Source organism: Pterocles gutturalis, unplaced genomic scaffold (genome assembly GCF_000699245.1).
Source record: "Pterocles gutturalis isolate BGI_N339 unplaced genomic scaffold, ASM69924v1 scaffold7189, whole genome shotgun sequence".
Taxonomy (NCBI): domain Eukaryota; kingdom Metazoa; phylum Chordata; class Aves; order Pterocliformes; family Pteroclidae; genus Pterocles; species Pterocles gutturalis.
The window spans coordinates 56,324-76,625 of NW_010133095.1; the positions used below are offsets into that span (position 1 = coordinate 56,324).

At 38.5% G+C, this 20,302-nt stretch overlaps 1 protein-coding gene across 1 annotated transcript; it reads right to left on the minus strand.

Annotated features, from left to right (window-relative positions):
* Positions 1-419: 419 nt before the first annotated feature.
* METTL14 (methyltransferase like 14) lies at positions 420-20,182 on the minus strand (the record flags this gene model as incomplete). Its single annotated transcript, XM_010081084.1, has 10 exons — positions 420-2,006; positions 2,879-3,089; positions 5,759-5,875; positions 7,260-7,352; positions 9,598-9,739; positions 11,330-11,420; positions 13,907-13,994; positions 14,389-14,469; positions 19,297-19,384; positions 20,094-20,182. Coding segments are annotated over 10 exons (1,314 nt in total), but the record flags the coding sequence as incomplete, so codon positions are not given.
* Between the last annotated feature and the right edge of the window lie 120 nt (positions 20,183-20,302).

Genomic DNA, 20,302 nt, shown 5'->3' on the forward strand with positions numbered 1-20,302 from the left:
GTGCACGTTTTAAGTAAGAACATGATTAGCACAAAATCAGGAAAAAAAGTTTTCTTACTGTGGCATACAACTTCCATCAAATGTTGTTCCAAGTAGTCTTCAGCATACTTCACAGACAGTCAATGAGAACTGGAACACCCCCTCCCCCAAATCCAGTCACTCTTCACATGTGGGAACACAAGGCAGTAAGAATCAGCCTGTAAGCAGCAGGTGAGTTTCATTTCACTTGAGCAGTCCCTTACTAAGCACAATACCAAGGCTCTGAAGTTGACCAGACCCTACAAAAATTTCTGCTCTAAGATCTCATGCACCAAAAGAACAGGGACTGCCTGCTCTTTTACCACAGTAAGTCATTCCAAAACCTCAAGGAGAACAAACCCACAAAATATTAAGAAAAGTATTTCAGCATTAGCTTTGATAACAAGTTTAATCATCCACTACTTTACAGGACAGTTATTTAAAAACTAGGCTTCAACAGAGAAACATTATGAGACTTAAAACCAATGATCAAAAACCTACACTGAAGAATCTGAGACTTCAACCGCCAGGTTTGTTCAGTCTGCCAAGTACTGACCAGGAAGTTCAGAGTCATCATTCTGCTAAAAGCAAATATAGTACATACCAAAGCGAACCCGCCTTCCTTTCACACTGCACTCTGGAGCTGATCACCAACCATCTATTTCCCATGCGCGGAATGCCCACAGGCAAAGCAAAACACTCAGGTCAATTACTGTGCCCTCGTTATCCAGGAGATCACCGTTCAGGAAGCACTCACTCTGACACCATCACCTCACATTTCCAATACGACCTCCAGCGAGGTCTTCCTACTGCTTACATTGCAATTGCTCTGCAATAAAACTGCTTATCCCTACAAAGAACAAGGCTGTTACAGACAGACACTGGGTGAAAATCCCCACTCAAGCAATCCAGAGCAATGTATAAGTTCTGGACTGCATATAAACGCACAACTTCTTGCTTTCCATGAAGCACAACACGCGACTGCACAGAATTACCATTCTCTGCACTACAGACATGAAAAGTGAGTGCATGTACACAACAAATGAAAAATAAACTTGTTCCCTATTCCCAGGAATAATTTGGGAAATTTAAACCAAATAAGAAAAAATAGAATTCTATTTATTCAATTTGCTCCTTGGTTTAAAAGAAGTTAAAATAGGTGTCAATATAGACACAGCACTTTTTCTTCCATGAATAAGAGAGTAAGACTGCTATGGCCATGCAATTCAGAACTGCATTTCATGCCCATTCCATCATATTAATCCAAGTCAGTCCAAACCTGGACCTACAAAGAAGGAAGAGAAATCCATGTTTTGGAGAAAATAACAGTTAAAAAAAAGCCCACAACTTGCAAGTTTTGTAAGGGAAGAGCAAGTATCTTCACTTCAATCCTATCCATAGTTTGAGCAGATGGTGCTCTCTGCTTTGACAAACAGAAGCCGCCAGGAGGCTGAGTTCGGTGCTGTCAGGGGCAGGATCCTGCCTGCCAGGTGAGGTGACGTGCCAAGCCGCTCACTGGAAGGCAGACTATCTGTAACTGCTTGCACCAAAAACAATTTAAAAAGTCATCTAACTTGAGTCCCCAGAATAATTCACTTTAGCAAAAACAAGAGTAAGAAAAAGATTCAGAGATGAGGCATAGGAGTGGGGTAGGAAGCAATTACCTAAGAGTCATCAGCGGGTGGGGAAGCCTCCTCTATGGGTACCTCCTCGTCCCCCTCTGAAGCCACCCCTCTCACCCCGAAAGTTAGTTCTGTTCCTCTCTCTGCCCCTTTCTCCTCGGCCTGCTGACGTCCCACCTCTTCCTCCTCCCCTCGGAGCACCACCTCCCCGGTCAGACTTGGACTTGGGTGGTGGCGACTTTGGCCGAAGTCTCTCAATCTCTTCAGTGCAGCCGGTCAGGTGGGAATTTGGAGCTGTGAAGTATGAAGAGTACGTTTCTGCATTGAAATTGCTGTTTGTGAGGGTGGGTCCTACGGTCAGCCAGCCTATGGAACAAAACCAGAGTCAACAACAGCAATAACACACTTTATGCTTCAAACTCATTATTGCCTTTTTCCCAGTAAATGAACAGTCAGGTGATGGGGACAGACACTGAACGGAACAAAAAGGTCACCTCTAGGAAAGTCACAGTTGTCGAAAAGTTAAGATTTCAGTCCAACATTTCTAAGGGCTTTTTTTTTTTTCCTTTCCACCCCCCACCCCTTTTTTTTTCATTTACATATGGCTATGGGAACATTCGAGGTGTGGTTTCACAAGACCCTTTCCCAGAACATTTTCTGCCCCTTTGGGACCACACTGCAAAACAGATCAGTAAACTCATCTAGTTTAATGTCATCCTCCTCTTCTTCTCCCCTTTTTAAAAGGCATTTAAACTTGAATTAGGTGAGATCTTTAGTTCTACCAAAAGTTTTTGCTATTTGATCATGAGGGACAGAACATTAGCGAAAGCAGAAGTCACGCGGATGCTGACACATCTCCCAGTGCTGGGAGAACTGTCAAACGATGCTGCAGACCCTCTTGCTGCTGAACACTGGGCTGGTTAGTTATCTGAATGGGAGGGTAGGAAACCTGGGCAATATCTCCATTCAGTAGATTTTCTCACTCCCGACTAGATTTCCACCATGGAGACATCACCAAGAAAGCTCACCTGGCTTATCATAATCCCATGGTGGGGGAAATTGATCCAGATATATGCAGAAATACCCAGTTATACAGCTGATGCAAGGAGAACCATGTATTAGGATTAACCGTTGGTGTCTCAGCTTCCATCAGAACCCATAAATGGCCTCAGATGATGGAAGAGGTTATTAAAGTAAATTAACATTAACTATTTGACAAAAATAAACATAACAGCTACCTGGTCGAATTGTACTGTCCCTTCCAAAAAGATGAAGGCGTCGTCGTCCAAGGCAGAAATGCTCAATAATATGAAAGATCTCTACAGGTTTTTCTATGTTGCCAATTTCAGGCTCTTCTGTGATGATCAGGTCAATGTCAACATTAGCATGGATGAAGTCACCATCTGTACTGCGACGCACAGTTCCTTTAATGCCCATAAGGCAGTGCTCCTACACAGAACATAGAAAAGTCCCTGTCACATGCCGCACATGCTGCTACAGCACAGACATCTGTGGTTTGAGAACAATGGAGAGAAAAGGAAATTCCAGGCAGAGTAGATCCTACTCTTATACAGAAAAAAGTCTGAAGCATGAACTAGAAGAACAGACTGAGCTGGAGTTACCAAAAGATCCTTGTGAGAACTAAGAGAGGTTAAGCTATCTGGCCTGATGAACTACACTATGAAGTGGTGAAACTGAGATAGAGGCTGAGATCAGATACTTGGACTCCTTCAATTACAGCAAATTTAGAGTTTTAAGTTGGACAGGCTGAGAAATCACCACAAGGAAAGAGAGTACAAGGCCATGGCAAGAGTAAGGAAATGGTTATTAATTATGGTTAATACTTGTATCAACATTTTGATATCTAACTTTATTCATATGATTTTCAAAATTCTCAGTCATAAACCAGTCTGTCAGTGAAAATAAAGATTTTTTTTCACATTGTACCTCTGTTACAAAAGTAGCTTTTACCCTCAGATTGCTTTCTAGAACATACCACTGCATCAAAAAAGTAAAACCACTATCAAACTGTCAATGGGCTCTCAGTCAACTCCCTCTGCATTAACAATCCTCTTCAACTGTAACATGCATTGCTCTCCTTTCCTCTAAAACATTATAGATCAACGGAAATGACTAGTATGTAGAATCTATGAATGAGGAATCACTACAATTGGTACAGGATGAAATGAGGGTTATACTTATTCATTACAAAGTTGTTTCTGGGAATATTAAACTCAGATGAGTGATTTTCCCCTGTATCCTAAAGCACTGATTCACTAAATGCCACCAGATGCCTCTAAAAAAAAAAAAGTTGCAGAAGTTGCAGACAGGAGTGTGTAATAATCTCCAGATTTTTGGCAAGGGTTTTAAGAGTTAGTGAGTAAATATGAGAGGCAGAGTAGGTGACCTATCCAATTTATGTAGTTGATCAACTACACCCAAGCTACAGGGTCTTCGGACCTTAAATTTAAGTAAATAAAAAGCCAGAATACTGCTGAACAAATTACCCATCAAGCAAAGCCTTGTAAATCTAGTCTTTAGAAGAACTATCCAAAATATTTTATTTTCATAACATACAGAATATTATAGAATCTTAGTACCCTAGATTCCCTAACAGGTGGCACAGCATAAAGCACCATCTAGAGAGGTGCCTAAACATAGCAGATAGCATTTCCTGTTATCATTAGTAAATACATCTGCACAACAGACTACTTTTTGAGTCAGAATAAGCTAGCTCAATTTTCAGTGTTTATTATAGTGACCTCAGCCCAGCCCTTGCTCAATAAACAGAGAAATTCTGTTAAGACCAGAAACTATTCTGCTCCGTTAAACAAAGATATGAAGTCCTCCCCAAATCCTCCTGTGTTAGTTTTAACCTCTCCCTCATGAGCGAGCTGCACAAATTTGCAATACTATATGAAACAAACATATAATATTTATACTTATAAATATTTATAACTAACACAACACGCTTCCAAACAAACTTCGGATTAATGTCAATGCAGGTCAAAGAAAGATCCCAGATATCTTAAAGGGAAGTTTATGCTCCCCAAAAATGGCAAATCTGAGATGGAGTTGAGCACGTTCAGTACTAACAAATGGTTAATGAATGTGGCAGGAGCCCTGAGATGACACTAACTTTTTAAATTGTAAGACAACTCTCTGTATTTGGCAAAGCTGCCACAGTTACACCCACACATAGCTAAAACAATTCCTTATTAATCCTGTCTGCACTCTAAGTTTTTTAATAACACACATTTGAGTCTCTTAAATCCAAATACTTCTTTTCTCTGCACCTTCTTCCATACACATCCTCTACAACACAGTCCTAGGAAACAGTTTAATTTAAACCAAGCTGACCAATTCTGTCACTGGTGTATTACACTCATCTCCAGGAAGTCAGGAGCTGCTGACTGAGCTGTGGTCCCTAACAGTCCTGTCTGGTTCAGGCTCTGGGCACCCACCTGTACGTGTGTATTTAGAACCCTTAGCCAGAGTTATTTTTTTATTACTACATCTACAGATTTAAAGACTTCTTTCAAAACTAAATTTAGTCAAATTCTACTGATAAGTTTATTTCCATTCAAAAGGTTCTCCCTCACCAGCAAGTTTTCTTCTCTCATCTGGGCAGGAGCTTGGGTGCTACACAAAAGGTACTGCTAAAAGACTAATGGCTTATTTACCATCCACACACAACTAAAACAACACAGAAGTCAGAAACATTGCAACGCACAGTAACATTTTCTAATCAGTTTGCATTTTCCCCTCTCAGGATTTCATTCTTCTATCATTCTACAAACCCTCCTCAGCTACCTGCATTTCAACAACAATTAAAGGAGTATCACACACAGAAGACTATTACAGAAACTTACCAAGCAGCGTTAAATCTAGATAAAGCTTCTATACCTCACACTGACTAAAGTCAAAAAGGGGACAGAGTTCATCTTTCATCCTATGACCATGTTTATTTCCATATAATGTACTTTGCAGAAAAAAACTCCAAAGTCTTCACGTCTGCTTTCCTGAAAGCACGTCACCAACTGCCGTGGAGCACTGCGTGTTTCATTAGCATGAACAGACAGGATGGGAACAGAGGAGAAACTGAGCCAAACATTTACCTTGGTTCTTTGGAAAACAGCCTTGGGATCCAGGGTCTTGGTCTTTCCTGGATTGTTCTTATTCGTTTTAATCCAACAAATGTCCTCACATCTTCTGTAACCCCATTTGCGTAGGCACTAAATATCACAGACAGATAAAACAGTTCACACTGCACCAAAACCTACAGTAACCTGAACTGAACACTCATATAGGCACTGGAATTTTCTTAAAGCATAGCTTGAAGAGAAATCTGTCACCAATGAATGAAACACTTAGTTTACTGGCATGACTGTACTACAGTTTGGGAAGCTGTCCAAAAAAATTTTAAAAAGAGGTTTATGTGCACATATTGACATGTCACTTTTTTTTTTAAATATCTAACCACTGCACAGATCTCCTATGGAACCGTGAATTCATTTTTACCCAGTGACACTTAAGTTAAATCAAAACCAGTCTGAACAACATAGTGACCTGTGGCCCTGTCTCCACTAATAATGCTCTGGTAGTGTTTCACATCAATGTAAAATCCTATCACTGAGAGGATAAATAGCCAAAACCCTTTGCTGCCATTTTGTGGTTTTTCCTATATCTATAAAAAACAAAACCCCTAAAAAACCCACACCACCCAAAGACTTACATGACTTTCTAATCCTTAACTCCTGCAAGCATAGTCTTGGCAAGGGAGGAAATTGGGCATTATGGATTCAAGCTCATTTAGCTATTGCTGTGTTCAAGAACTGTTCAGCTACTATGAATATGTCCGTGACCAAAACCAATCTATCTGAAATAGCTACTTTAACCAACCTCAGAATGAGCCGCAGATGATAAAGCAAACAGACTAGTAACCACATGTTGTCCGTTACCGAATGCCATACTGTTTTAACAGAAAGTACTGCTCAAACTAAGCAAAGAATGCTTCAGCATAGCAAGAGCTGATTGGAAATTCTTATTCCACCATCCCCAGCACAAGCAGTGCTGTCTTGGCACACGGAAAGATTACTCTAGAACTCCAAGATCTTACAGGGAAGTAAAACTTAGTAAAGCTCACTGAGAGCAAACCTACTTAAACTCCAGCTGTTTTCTGAAAATAAGCAGTGCTACACACACAATTTTATTTCACTTTATGCAACAGTAGCACCTTTCTACTAGTATGAATATTTCTGGCAGAAAACTGTTAAGACTTCTGTTAAAAAACACTGATGTAAATACACTCAACATGGCAAACTGCTCCTATGGCAACATGCACACATCAAAACCAAGACAGCAGTACAGCTTTCTAGTCACTACAGAATTATTCTCCCTCATGTAGCCACAGCGACTCATCTGGAAAATAACAGTATCTAAACAGTTAATGACAGATACACTTACATTTATTTAATCCACTTGAAATTATACATCTTCTACCACAGTAACAAAACATCTCTCAGCATTTGCAGTTGGGAATTCTATACAGAAAAAGTCAACGATAAAAATAAACACTTAAGCCTGTCCCTAATAAATTGAATTAAAACATCATCTTACCACTCGGCCAAGATCCAGACCCTCGCCTGAACCGCACCATAGAAACACAAATGACCTTGGGGCTGCAATTTCTTCAATTTCCAATTTCATTATCTAATAATAATAATAGTAATAAAAGTGTTTCTGAATTACACATAAATATAAATCACCAATTGTATCAGCAAGAATACTAAATAAATGTTGAAGCATTATCACAGAAAACATCAGGAAGCACTTCTAGTAAAGATGTCAGTCTGTACACCATTCACAGCCATCCTTTCTAAAATTATTTTCCAGAAAGTATGTTGTAAAAGTTACCTTATCAGTACCCAAGTGCATGTTTTCAACATAGCTGATGACCAACTTAATTATCCTTTTTAACAGAAATTATATCTCTATGGAAAATTCTAGACTAAAAAAGACTAATACAACCCGCATGACTTTTTTTTCCCCCAAAACCTCTGCTTCATTCTATCATTCCACTGGTAGTAAAAAGATTTAACAACAGAGCAATAGTGCTCTGTTTCTTTTCAGCCCTGGAATTACTTATGTGAAACTTGTGAAGACACATTATGAAAAGAACCAACTTAACTCCTATTACCATACAGGAAAGACATTCTCTCCATTTTCACTTTCAGGGGAAAAAAAAAAAAAAAAAAGGCATGAATTTATCAGGACAGCGGTTCAACAATGACAAATAAGTAACATTCAGGATGAAATAACTTCAGATGCAAAGCATCTGTTACTCATTATAAGTTGAAAAGATGCATCTGTAACTTGCTAGCACATCAAATCAAGCTTCATTCAGTGCCACTGTGAAGAAAAACAATGCAGTAGAAGCCATTTGAAGAGGGTGTAACTCCCAACTAAAAGGATGACTCCTGACTCCCACACTTCCAGTTTTCCTGTTAGGATATAACGTTTTTGCCCCAGGCAACACTGCCAGGCACCATTTTTGCCTGATGTCACACAACAGCTAACACAGATACAACCTATTCCTTAATATATAACTTACCTAGTCTCTTATCATGTCATGAATGCCTTTGTTTTCAAAGCCATTCCTTAAAGGTGGATTAAATTTTATTTTGTTCTCATGATCCTTTAGTTTCACTGATTCACTTCTAAAGTTATGCATGTGCAGGTTCCAGACTAGTTGCACATTTCCACCCATATGCCTGAACCTAAGAATTCCTAAAAAAATGTTTGTGTAACTGTGTTAATCAGCTATTCATCTCTATTACAGATTATCTGTTCTGTTGTCAGGGTGAGACTGTTTTTTTGTGGGTTTGGGTTTGTTTGGGTTTTTTCAAATGAGTGAAGTGTAGATACATAGAGCAGACAGAGCCAGTTTACTGCTATTTGATATTAGCATTACAAGATTTTTATTCAACACCTAAGTGAAGGAGAGGACAACTCAGCAGCAGGCTTTGCGTCATCGAATTGTTATGCTTGATGACATCCAGCCCTCACCTTGCTTTTCCAGAGCTGACTTTATCAAAAAGTTAGAGATACAGAACAGAGTTACTTATCAATATGTCTTGACTGTTTCCTTCTTTGCAAGCCTCTACATGCATTACTACAGAAAGAACTTGAAAATCTTTTCTGCAACTCAAATCTCTAAATGTTTACTAGAACACAATAAAACAAGAGCACCAACAGCGATCTCAAAAAAGATCACATCTTGCACATTAAGATCTCTCCTTGTTCCCAAAAAGGGGTCAGAAATCAACATGGCTTCAAAAAACCTTTTATGTGACTGAACAGTAAAGGAATACATAAACAAAAGAAAAAAAATTCCACAAGTAAGGTTTGTGCACTTTGTTAGGCTTCTCAGGATTACAATTGGTTTGACTGTTAGAATTTCCTACCTAATCAATACTTTGGAGAAAGGAGGTATGCGAGTGAAGCATACTGATCTGTTCTTTTGACTAAAAGACTAGAGCATTAAAAGCATACCTTAAAAATCTCTTCAAGAATTTTGAGAAACAAGGGGATATTTACAATGAATATTCTGAATTTCAAGAGCAAAAACCAAACAGGAAAGAAAACTCATGGAATTTAGGGTAGGGAGAAAACTCACTATTATTACATTTAAGTTTTCAACCAGGCTCATGGAGAACAAAAAGGTACATTTAATTCATTTAACTCCTCAAAGAAAAGTCTTTTAAAACAAATAATGTAAGCATGCATATGATCTCAAACTTGGGTTTTCTAAGAACCTAGAGATTCCTTGAAAAAAAAAAAAATCCCATTTTCCTTAAAAGATATCTGTAAACCATTTTGATGCCAAATCAAGTCCTCAATCTACTTGTTTATGTGCATGTATAAAATCTTTTTCACAGCAAGAAAAAAATCTTACATCATCCCAGGTCCAGCATTTTTCATTGGCAGTAATGCCAGTCTCTCGGTAGTATTCTTCCAGTGGTGGTTCCAGGAGAATCACATCAAATTTGGACTTCAGTTCCCTAATATCAAAAGCTTCCAAGTCTGCTTGTAAGTACCTATTTAAACAAAAGATGACAGATTGCTTGGAGAACTTATAACAGTAATCTGAAAACTAGACTTCACACAGCACTTCTGCGTAGCCAGTTAAGAGCAGAGTCTCCTGTCTAGTTCACGTAGCTGAAATGCACTAAATCCAGAGGAGAGATGTAAAGTATTCTCATTTAACCTAGACTGGATGCTGTTGCATTAGATTTTTTTTTTTAAAGCAGTCTCTCTCTCAATAAAAAGTTTTCAGGATTCTACTTTAGCAAGCAGAGAGCAGATGCCCCCACAGGACGTACAACAATATCTAGTACAGAATCACTGAACTTTCTGTACATTCATGGACTACATAGGAGAAAACATCAACATTTAAGAAGCAAACACTCACTGCCTGGCTAACAGACTTCTCTTCTGCTTCATTTTAGGAAAGTGGCATATTTTTAGAATTGCCATTTATTGTATGTTATGTTCAGAAGATTCTGAATACTGGAAATGTGGTTACTTTCCATACAGTAGAAATGTATTTCTCTATCCCTATAACAAAAGCATAATTCCCCCACACATTGATTTTATCAAATACACACTCAAATGCACTTATGACTGGCATCCACACCTGCCCACCAGTAATTGCTGTATCACTACCAAAAAACTACCCTCCCCTCCCCTCAATACCTTTAACCTTAAAAAGGCTGATTATCAGACACACACCCCCTTCCTCAGCAAGTGTCTGGAAGGGATTATTATTCCATAGGTGTATTTGGTGTTATCAGCATTTGTTGGCAGCATTTGATCACAATTTTTTCCCTTTTGTGCTTTAAGGCTAAGAATTCCAAAACGCATCTAACTTCAAAATAGCAAGTTGAGTTTTGTAGTTTGTATCTCAGTTGTTCAGACAACTATTTCAGGGTTTTTCATGTGACTATCACGAGATAATGCCATTTTACTGGGTACAGATTAGGACTACAGTATATTAAAAGCATTAGGTTCACATTCAGATCAGTTCAAATGCCCGGGAATAACACACTGCATGCTCATACTGTGTCTAACGTTCAGCAAAATCTCTGAGGTAATTTGAAGTTAAAAGGACAAATAACTTGCAGCCAGCCTAAGGTTTTTTTGGTCTTCAACTACAAAGTAACATCTGATTAATGGATACTACGATAATAGCTGAATGTTATACAAAAAAAGCTGTTACAAGCACAACTAAGGTTATATGAAGAGGCCAATTTTTAAAAGTTTTTCTTGTTATTGTAACCTGCATGATAGCATAAGATTCATGATCATAAGATATTCTTTTAGTTCCCAAATTAAAGCCGGCACCCCAATCAGTTGACAGTTCGGTCTTATAACCAAAGCTTTAGATACTATAAATAATCACACACTGGAAAGAAAATCTAGTTTATACGCTATATTAAACTTCTAGATTAAACTAACAAAACCAAGCTGATTTTATTCTTCTGAAGTTTCAATTGGTTAATTTGTATATACGAACAGAAATAGAAAATGTAAATCCTGAACAGGTGCTAAGTATAGAGATTTGCAAAGCAGACAGCTAACTTCAAACAGGTCTGGAGAAGAAAGGCATTTTCCACAAAAACACTTACATGGGAGGAGTGTTAGATTTAGATATCAGCTCATCCTTCAACCTGATGAGCTCTCTAAGTTTTGGATATTCTTCAAACCTATCTGCTAAGCCTAAGAAGAAGAAAACACGAAGTTAACAACTACTTAGAGAGTAAATCTGTATCAGTTAAGCATTGTCCAGTATTCCGAACAGGTCCAAATGTTAATACTTAGCCTCATTTTAATTTTTGCAAGAACAAACCAAACCCTTCAAAGCAGTTTTTTGTTCAGTACTTCACCAACTGCCCTCACACAGTTCATGACAGCTGTTCCTGAATGCAGTGTCTATGCCCTAATCTTCTCTAGAGCACTACAATGATCAGGAGTTCACATCTTTTTTTATCATCAGGAAACAATCTTTCATTTAAACTAAGATGCTGAAATGTTGAAAGTTATTTTGTTACTCCCCTCATCCATAAGTTTATATTAAGATCTAATTAACACCCATTTACAGAATACTCTTATTTAACCTTTGAAGACTATTTCTAAGGTGGCAACTGGGTTGCGGCTGGTTTCCTTAGGTAACCCTTATATTGAGATTTGGTACTTTGGTGTCAGTCATGAAGATCTGAACAGATGCATATTTTGGGTTCCTAGACTTAGCTTTATGATGTTAATTTTCAAACCTTTCATATATAAAGAAGGCAAAAGGGAGAACCCTCATTAGGTTTTCTGCAGCATTTTTTTTTTAAAGAACAAAAAACAGACTTTTCAGTATATTACATTCCCGCTTCAAAAAAGTAAGTCAGTGTGGTTTTGTTACTGCTAGCAGTAGCCTCAGCACAAACCAAAAAGGTACCATTCCCGCCTCCCAAGCAGCATCAGTTCAACTTTAGTAGGAGTTACTTGCAAAGCTTCATGTTCATTTAAATTTACAACTTTAAATGGTCCTAATCTATGGGGGGGGGGGAAACACCCAAACCCACAAACCTCACAACCCTTCATCACTCTCCTTATTTTAATTCACACTATGAACTTCCAACCCTAGCATGGCACTGGTAAAAAAGTTCTTAATATCTAACCTTATTATCTCTCATTACATGTGCATAAAAACCCCAGAAGTTATTTTCATTCTTTTCCTTAAGTATGTAACATCTTAAAAACACCACTATGTTCTGATTTCCACTGCTCTGTTGCTTCTAGTCAGTGCAAGTCAAAAACTCCTGACCAGCCAAAATGGAAGCCAGTTTTCAGCAGCTAGGCAACAGATGTAAAAGAATTTTCACTCAAGATGACTTAAGTTGTTTTAAAAAAACCAAACCAAGCCCCACATCTCTCTCTCTCTTCCAACAGCAACATCCAAAAGATATAACTGGCTATTCTGGAACTGCTACTCCCCTACAGCTTTTTGTAGCATTGTGTCCAGTTACGAGGCAGCACCTAAGTGGAGTTTTGATCTGCATGCACAAAGTGTATGCTAACCAATACGCAACTTGACACACCTCATCTCTAATAACGGGTCTAGACTAACTGCTGTGACACGTTCATTTCCATAGTAGCACTTCAACTATTTGTCTTGTTCCTTCCCAGTTCTTTTTGCAGCAGTCAGACTAAACAACATGGGCTGCTATTTCTTCATACTTACCTCATTTCAACGAACAGCGTATAACTATTTCAAGTACTGTCAGCATCTGGGGTTCACACTACTCGAAATAGTTATACACTGTTTTCAGATAAAGACATAACTGAGTCAGAACTGAGTTTTTCATACTAAACATCCAGATATGTTTCACAGAAGCATTCACAAAATAAAGAGAAGAAACAAACAAACTGCCTCAAAAAGCAAACAAAATCTCTTTGGGTTGGCATCTATAAACACAACACACTTACCCTGACAATCTTAAACTTGAAAAAATACAGGGAACTGTTGCAGAAAACTTCACAGGCAAGTGTCCTGCTCTTTTTAAAAACCAAGTAACTACCAGGCACCCATTCTGGGAAACAAGACCAAACTGTACCTTAGTTTTAGAAAGATTAAATTCAGGCCTAATAAAGATTTCAATAACAAGTCCAGTGATAGCTGGATAAACATAAACTTAAGAAAATAACATCCTGTAAGCACAATAATATGTTGGGCCTTCTAGTGAGTTGTCAGCAGCTACATAATTTAGCTTGTAAATATTATCCATGTTGCCTCTATTGACTTATATTTAAGTATTTGCCACACTTTACATGCTACATGCACTCTTGGAGGTAATACAGTCCAGGAAACAACCGAACTGTAAGTCAGTTATCAAGTTTCCAACGGTTTCAAGATCTGCTCACTAGACTCATCTACTTTCTGGAACAAGAGCAGCTTTCTTTTGAAAAATTAAATACTTTCAAATAAAACCAAGAGTAAGAGCAGCCTTGGTAATAATAATCTCCTAACTGATTAAAAATAAAATCATTCATATAAATGTATATATTGACATGAACCCACATAGAGAGATAAAACTATGAAGTATGAGAGTATCTATCTACATTTCCCAGTAACTGTAAGGAATTAAAAGGGGAAGAAAAAGAAGTGTTATCGAATAAAATGAGTTATCTTCGAACAGTTACTGAGAATGACATACCAACATCTCTGATGAAGTTCTGGGGTCTGTGTCCTGTATCCACAAAGTGTTGGCAGTAATCGTTGTGTGGATTTAAGCTCTGAGTACCCTAGAGAACAAAAGGGATTTCAGTGCAAGCAATGGAGAGAGATAACTGGACACACGCACACACACTACATGTGTTAGTCTGATAAATAAAGTAACAGATTTTTTTCTTCTTTTCAACATGCCTTCACAAGCTAAACTAATCAAGACTGTCGTTGTTTTTAGTTCCACATCAGGCCCACCTTTACTACAGCTCCTTGTACGTTTCCCCAGATCTTTAGTCAGATCAATGTAAGCACTAATTACAGTCATATCTTTCACAAGACACTTCCATACTTGCAAATTCCAGTTAATTACTTCAGCCTTTAAAGCTGTATTTTGAACAGCATCAACTGCAGAAATAGTTTAACACAAGTATGCCAGCTTTGACTAGACTTCTAATTGCAAAAGCAGCTCACCTTAAGAAAGGTACTGGAATCTTTGTAAATCTCTTCTTCATAAGGCAGGTTCTCTTCATCTTGCTGCAGCTCTACTTCATCCTTGAAAATAAAGCAGATATAAGTATGAACGATCATGCTGTTTCTCTCCTCATTATGGTTCTGTGTCTTAAGGAAAGACGTGGGCTGTCTACAACCATAAGTCTCCTGAAACAGCAGGTCCTGAACGGTTCCCAACCGAGTTTTGGAGCAGAAAAAAAATTACCTATTCCCAGAAAGGTCTGCCTCACTGTTATTAATGAGGAGAGTGTTACTGGGAAAGGCCTCTGAAAGAAGAATAAAATAAGAAACTCTTCATTTCTAGATCCTGACAGTGTAGGCAGTGCTTTACAAGGTGTCGAACTTTTATTTTTTGCCCTCTCCCCCAACCCCATTTAACTCCTTGCACTAAAGCAAATGATATATTTTGTTGATGTTCTTCTGTAGTAGAACCTTTGAACATTTATATCCCCTGAAACACCTCTTATGTTCCAACCTTAGCAGGTGAAACCATCTTCTCTATATAAATCTGTTCAACGTCCACACTTGGCACAAACAGCCCATGGTACAGGCCAGTATTTCCTCTGGACTGCTCCTAAAAGTAACTTTAAAATCCCCATTTTGTCTCAAAATTTACAGCAAACAGAAATTTTATGGCCATTTTTTCTCCAATTATTGTGTCACCAACCATTCGTTCATCAGATTTCTGGAATTCAGAGATCTGTCACACTGACATATTCTGAACAGAAACAAAAAAGAGACTTGCTTCTTCATCTCTCTTTCTGTATTCCCACTGATCCTGGAACAACCCAGTATATATATTATATATAAATAAAGCTGAAGAACCACTAAACAGTATCATCTACCATATTTTAGCAGGATGTGTACTCTTTCATACATTACTGATTACAATGGAAATCTTAATGAGTTAATATAGTGCTTCATGTGAGGAGAAAAGCAGTCTCAAGGCTGAAATACTAAAAAAAAAAGACATTTTAACACATGGAAATAAAATGAAAGATGGAGAACCAGATTTCTCATAGAAAAGAATTCAACTTCTCCCACCCGAGAAACACATCTTAAGTCAAAAGATGCAGAGAAGCAGCTATTATTACTGCAGCATTTACCCTATGCTACATAAGCTGTCTGAATGCAGAATGAAAAATTAAGTGTTCTCTCTATTTTGATCCCTCTAGCTGTTGAAATCTTAAAATAAGGTCTGTGTCCTATCCAAACTGGAGCTTTGAACCAACTTCTGCAATGCCTGCTGTGATTAACAGATCACAGATTTCACACCCCCCCATTATTCAGGTAGAGAACTTACAGATACAGTCTTTTTGTTGTTGTTTAACCACACTGAAAAGAGAAAGATTACTATCAGAAATAGCAACTGTGTTTACAAGGAAAAGGAATGAACAGCAGACAAAGAGCAGCAAGTGTTACCAGGCAAAAAAGCTGAAAGCTGCAGTTTTACTGAAAACTGCTTATGTTGTTGTAAGCGTACACCTGTTTCCACTCTTCCACCTTCCTCTGAATCTTAGCCTTCTGATGATAAGCACCTGTTAGATACCTACTTCCGAGTCATCCCAGTTCTCTTTAATAATAAGTGATTAAAAAAAAAAAGTCTTGGGATCACAACCAAAAAACCCAGAGCACCAGCTTTCAAAGGGGAAAGGACACAGTCAAAGCAGAGGCAGAAAGAAATTAACAATAATACAAGAAATAATACAAGATACTAGGGTTCTTGTGCATTAATCATCCTTGTTTCCCAAATCTGGTATATTGATGCTGAGTTAGGGAAACAAAAACTACCCACAGCACTTATTTTTTTCAAATTGCTAGAGATATACTAAGCATTTATGATGATTCAACCAAGATTTTTTTCATCCCCCAGAACAACGGCATGGAAGCATTCCAAGCTCGCAGACCACGGCTTGGAGAAACAAAGTAAAAAACGGCTGTATCAAATCAGGCTGGGAGACAGCAAATTTGAACCACAGGTATTTTTGTACTTCACACAAAGTTAAAACTCTGGAATAATTTGCCACAAAATGCTGTTGATGCCAGACACTTATACAGGTTCAAACAATTGACTAAATTTACACAGGGAAGGAGAAAGGTGGAGCAGCAATCACAACTCTCAGGAGGCTATGAAAAGCCTTGAAGTAGCAGTAGATAGTCTAGTCCCATCGCCTGTCACCTCCAAATACAGACCAGGGAGTTCAACTAACCCTCGCACAACTGTTATAGCTCCACAAGAACAAGAGGATTACAGGTGGTCTTTAGAACTACAATTTAACTTTCCGATCTTAAAATATCCATTATTCCTTTTGCCAGTAACATCTCTTCCCGTATCTCCCACCTCTGTGGTTTGCAATGCAGAATCAGGCTCCAAGACAGAAGTCAACCTGCCCTTGGGAAGCTTTAACATGGAGCCTTGTTGCCCTTTATTTTCATATCAGCCTGATGACTATTAAGAACCATTACTATAAATTTATACTTATTCTACCAAAAAAACCCAAATCCACAAAAACAAAAAATAAAAAATACCATTATTTTTGCATCAGATGATGGCTGAGATAACACACTTCAGCTTTCATCAAAACCTGCTCTCACACTTCCCCCTATAACGGAAAAGTCACTGTTCAGCCTTCTCTCAAAACATCAGCATAAGGCATTTAGGTGCCAACAGCTCACTTCACTTTCCATTTGGAACACTAGAAACTGACACAAATCCTCTAAAATATCCAACTACATTTGTTTAAAGGTTTCATGCCCACTTCCACACACTCTACCCCTGCAGATCTTGTGCCATCACACTGCATCGCAGTAACAATGTTGTATCTTCACAGTAACCCATCTTCACCAGCAATCACAGCTAGATGCTCAGGCTCCACCGACAGCAGCTGATGTTTGAGGACACATTAATTTCCACCAAATACAAAGTCAGGGCACTTCAGAAGAATTTTAAACCACTTCAGAAGGACTAAGTGATACCATCATCACATAGAACCCAACAACACTGCAAGTCAGGGTTTGAGAGACATATGAGTCCTTTACATCAGAAATATTTGCTTCTATTTTTCCTAACAGAACTGACAAACATATTGTCTGTAACACTAATGGTTAAGTCTTACTTTTATCTAAGGAGTATTAAACACCATCCAATAGGGCTGGATACCATAAGGATCTAGATTTTTATAACAGTTCATATTACAAGACTAAATTTAAACAGGCTCAAAGTACTAATGAAAAAGTTACATAAATACAGATAGGATTTTACTAAGTTCTTATCTCCTTGCCAAAAGGGAATTAGCAACATCTGCAGAACACAGCTGATGGCTCCACTACAGATGTTCTACTTGGGGGTTTCAAATTTCTTAAATCTATTCACCTGCTCAACTGAAGTTGGTCCAAGATAGTATTATTAAAATATTCTTCAATTTTGATAATACAGCAAGAGTCTGGCCACATGCAAGTGGTCAGAGCCCAACTCAGGAGTAAGTCTTCTCCATGCTAATGGAGAACATAAGACTCATATGCTTTGACAACTTAAGTGACTCATACATATATATTTCACAGGAAAAAAAAATTAGTTCCTTAACCACATAATTGGTGATGGAGTAAAATGGACTGACACAAACTGATCACTAATGTGAGCATAAAAATGCCACTTCATAAATAGCACTTGTACTCTCTAAATCCTTTGAGGTGGTGACTTAATTGGTTTGCTAAACAAGATGTACAGACTAACACTTGCATGTTAAAAAGAATGTCTGTCCATTTACGGATAGACTTTAAAAATTTGCCATCAAAAAATGCCATGTCATACATTAACTTTTTGGTTTGGTACGATAGACATTATTACTGAAAGATTTATAAACCTGAACACAAACATAAAACTACCAAGGCCTTACATTTCAAAAATCACTCTTTAGGCATCCAAGAGAACAACAGATGCTGCATGATTTCATAAATGCACTGACCTTGATTCTACATAACCCCAGAAGCAAGGTTAGCAGGAAAAGAACAAAAGGGAGAGGGAGGATATATGCTGCACCAAGATCACACAGAAAATCAGAAAGACAGCTGTATTATAATTGCGCTTTTGTTTAACCTCCTTTCTCTATCACTCATCTTAGCCAAAACAGCACATTAGACATGAAACAGGAGAGCTGTCAAATAGCTCTTGGATAAGCATTTGAAAAATGAAGGGCATGAGACTTTGACAACCACTCATTCTTCAATGACCACGGAGGCGTTTTGCTTTAGTTTTTTAAACGGAACTTTTCCTGGATATTTTGGAGACTTAAAGCATACCCCAAACCAAGCCTCTTACTTCCATTGCCTTTGAATCCCTTATTTCTTCTATTCATCCCAAACTGCATTCCTTTGCACTTAACAGGCAGGTTGGAGGACACCCTCGGGCTCCCCATATCTCATCCAATGGCCTGTACCTCTTGCCAAATGCAAGCTTTTCTTCTGACCCACAGAAATTCTAGCTGACGTATTTTTGCTTTGTGTACCCAAGCACACACGCATTTTACCACTTCTTCCCACACAAGACAACCAGCCATAGCACACTGCCATTCCCTGTGGGCATTAGCACCTAAGTCTACCTCCTACTAGGAGCACCACTAAATTAAGCCTCCAAACATTGGGTTCCAGTGAGCACAGAGCTCAATGCACCTAAGCCACATCTGCAGAGAACCGCTAAGCGTCTATACGCCCTCTCTTAGATCTTTGCATCAAGGGAGATGCCATTGAGGGACATCTATTTTAAAGCGTCTATGCACATTGCATTTGTTTTTATTTATGCACATATCTATTTTCTATGTCCCTCAGAGACACAAGAAAAACCCAGAGAAGTCACTTTTTCCTTTTTCTTACCTTATATTCTTCAATCTCTTCCTCATCAGCTTCCCCCTCATCTGGGTATTTCCGTTTTGCATTTGGTGCAGAAGTATCATAAGCAGCCCTACAAACATAAAAAAAATCCCCTCAGATAAAACAGTTTCTCTCTCCGGGAAGAACATTTCAGAAATCTCTGATAATCTGCCTTGACTACATGTTTCTGCTAAAGTTTGACATTATTTTGAAACTCTGTATATGAAAAGTTGTTCCTCTCTGTACATTTGAGATCAGCACAACTTCTTAAGGACAGGACTCCTGAAAGCAGACAGGTGCTTCCTCATTTCTCTGCTCTGAAAGGTACAGCTTATTTTAACCAAAGCAGTATTTACACAAAGTTAAACCTGCTCATACAAGAACATCACTGTTACACGAGAATCAATAAGCAGTACTCTATGCTAGACACATCTCCTGTTCCATCAGACCTTTTGCACTAAATTGCCCTGTAACTGCTCTCAGCAGTACAAAGGCTCTAGGGCAATGCAGATGGCATGCTCTCAATTCACGCCGCAGTTTTGCTCCACACTAACTTTTTAACATAGGAATCAAAAGTTAGCCTCGATTTGAAACTGCTACTAGAAACTAATGACTAAACCCTACTCACTTTTATTCAAAGTTCACATTTGAGCAATTACGAAACTTTCTTTCACTGAAGTGTATGCTTTCAAACAAACTGCAGGATTTTACTTTGCTCTCTGGAAAGCAATCTCTTCCTATTTCAAGGGCTTGCATTACAGTTAAACGAAACCAATTTCCCAGAGACCCGGCACACCGACCTGCACGTTTCTCTTGTCTCTGCGATCTCCCGCTGGTCATCTTTGCTGTTCAGCACTGCACCGATGCTGTCCGCGTTCTCAGCTCCCAACTGAACAACAGGCAACGCAAACGCCAAGGTTACCGCTGACTGAAAAACCAAACCGCAACAACCCCGAAGCCAAAGGGACCCGGCAGGTCAGGCCCGCCCGCACGCTGGCCTGAGGCCCCG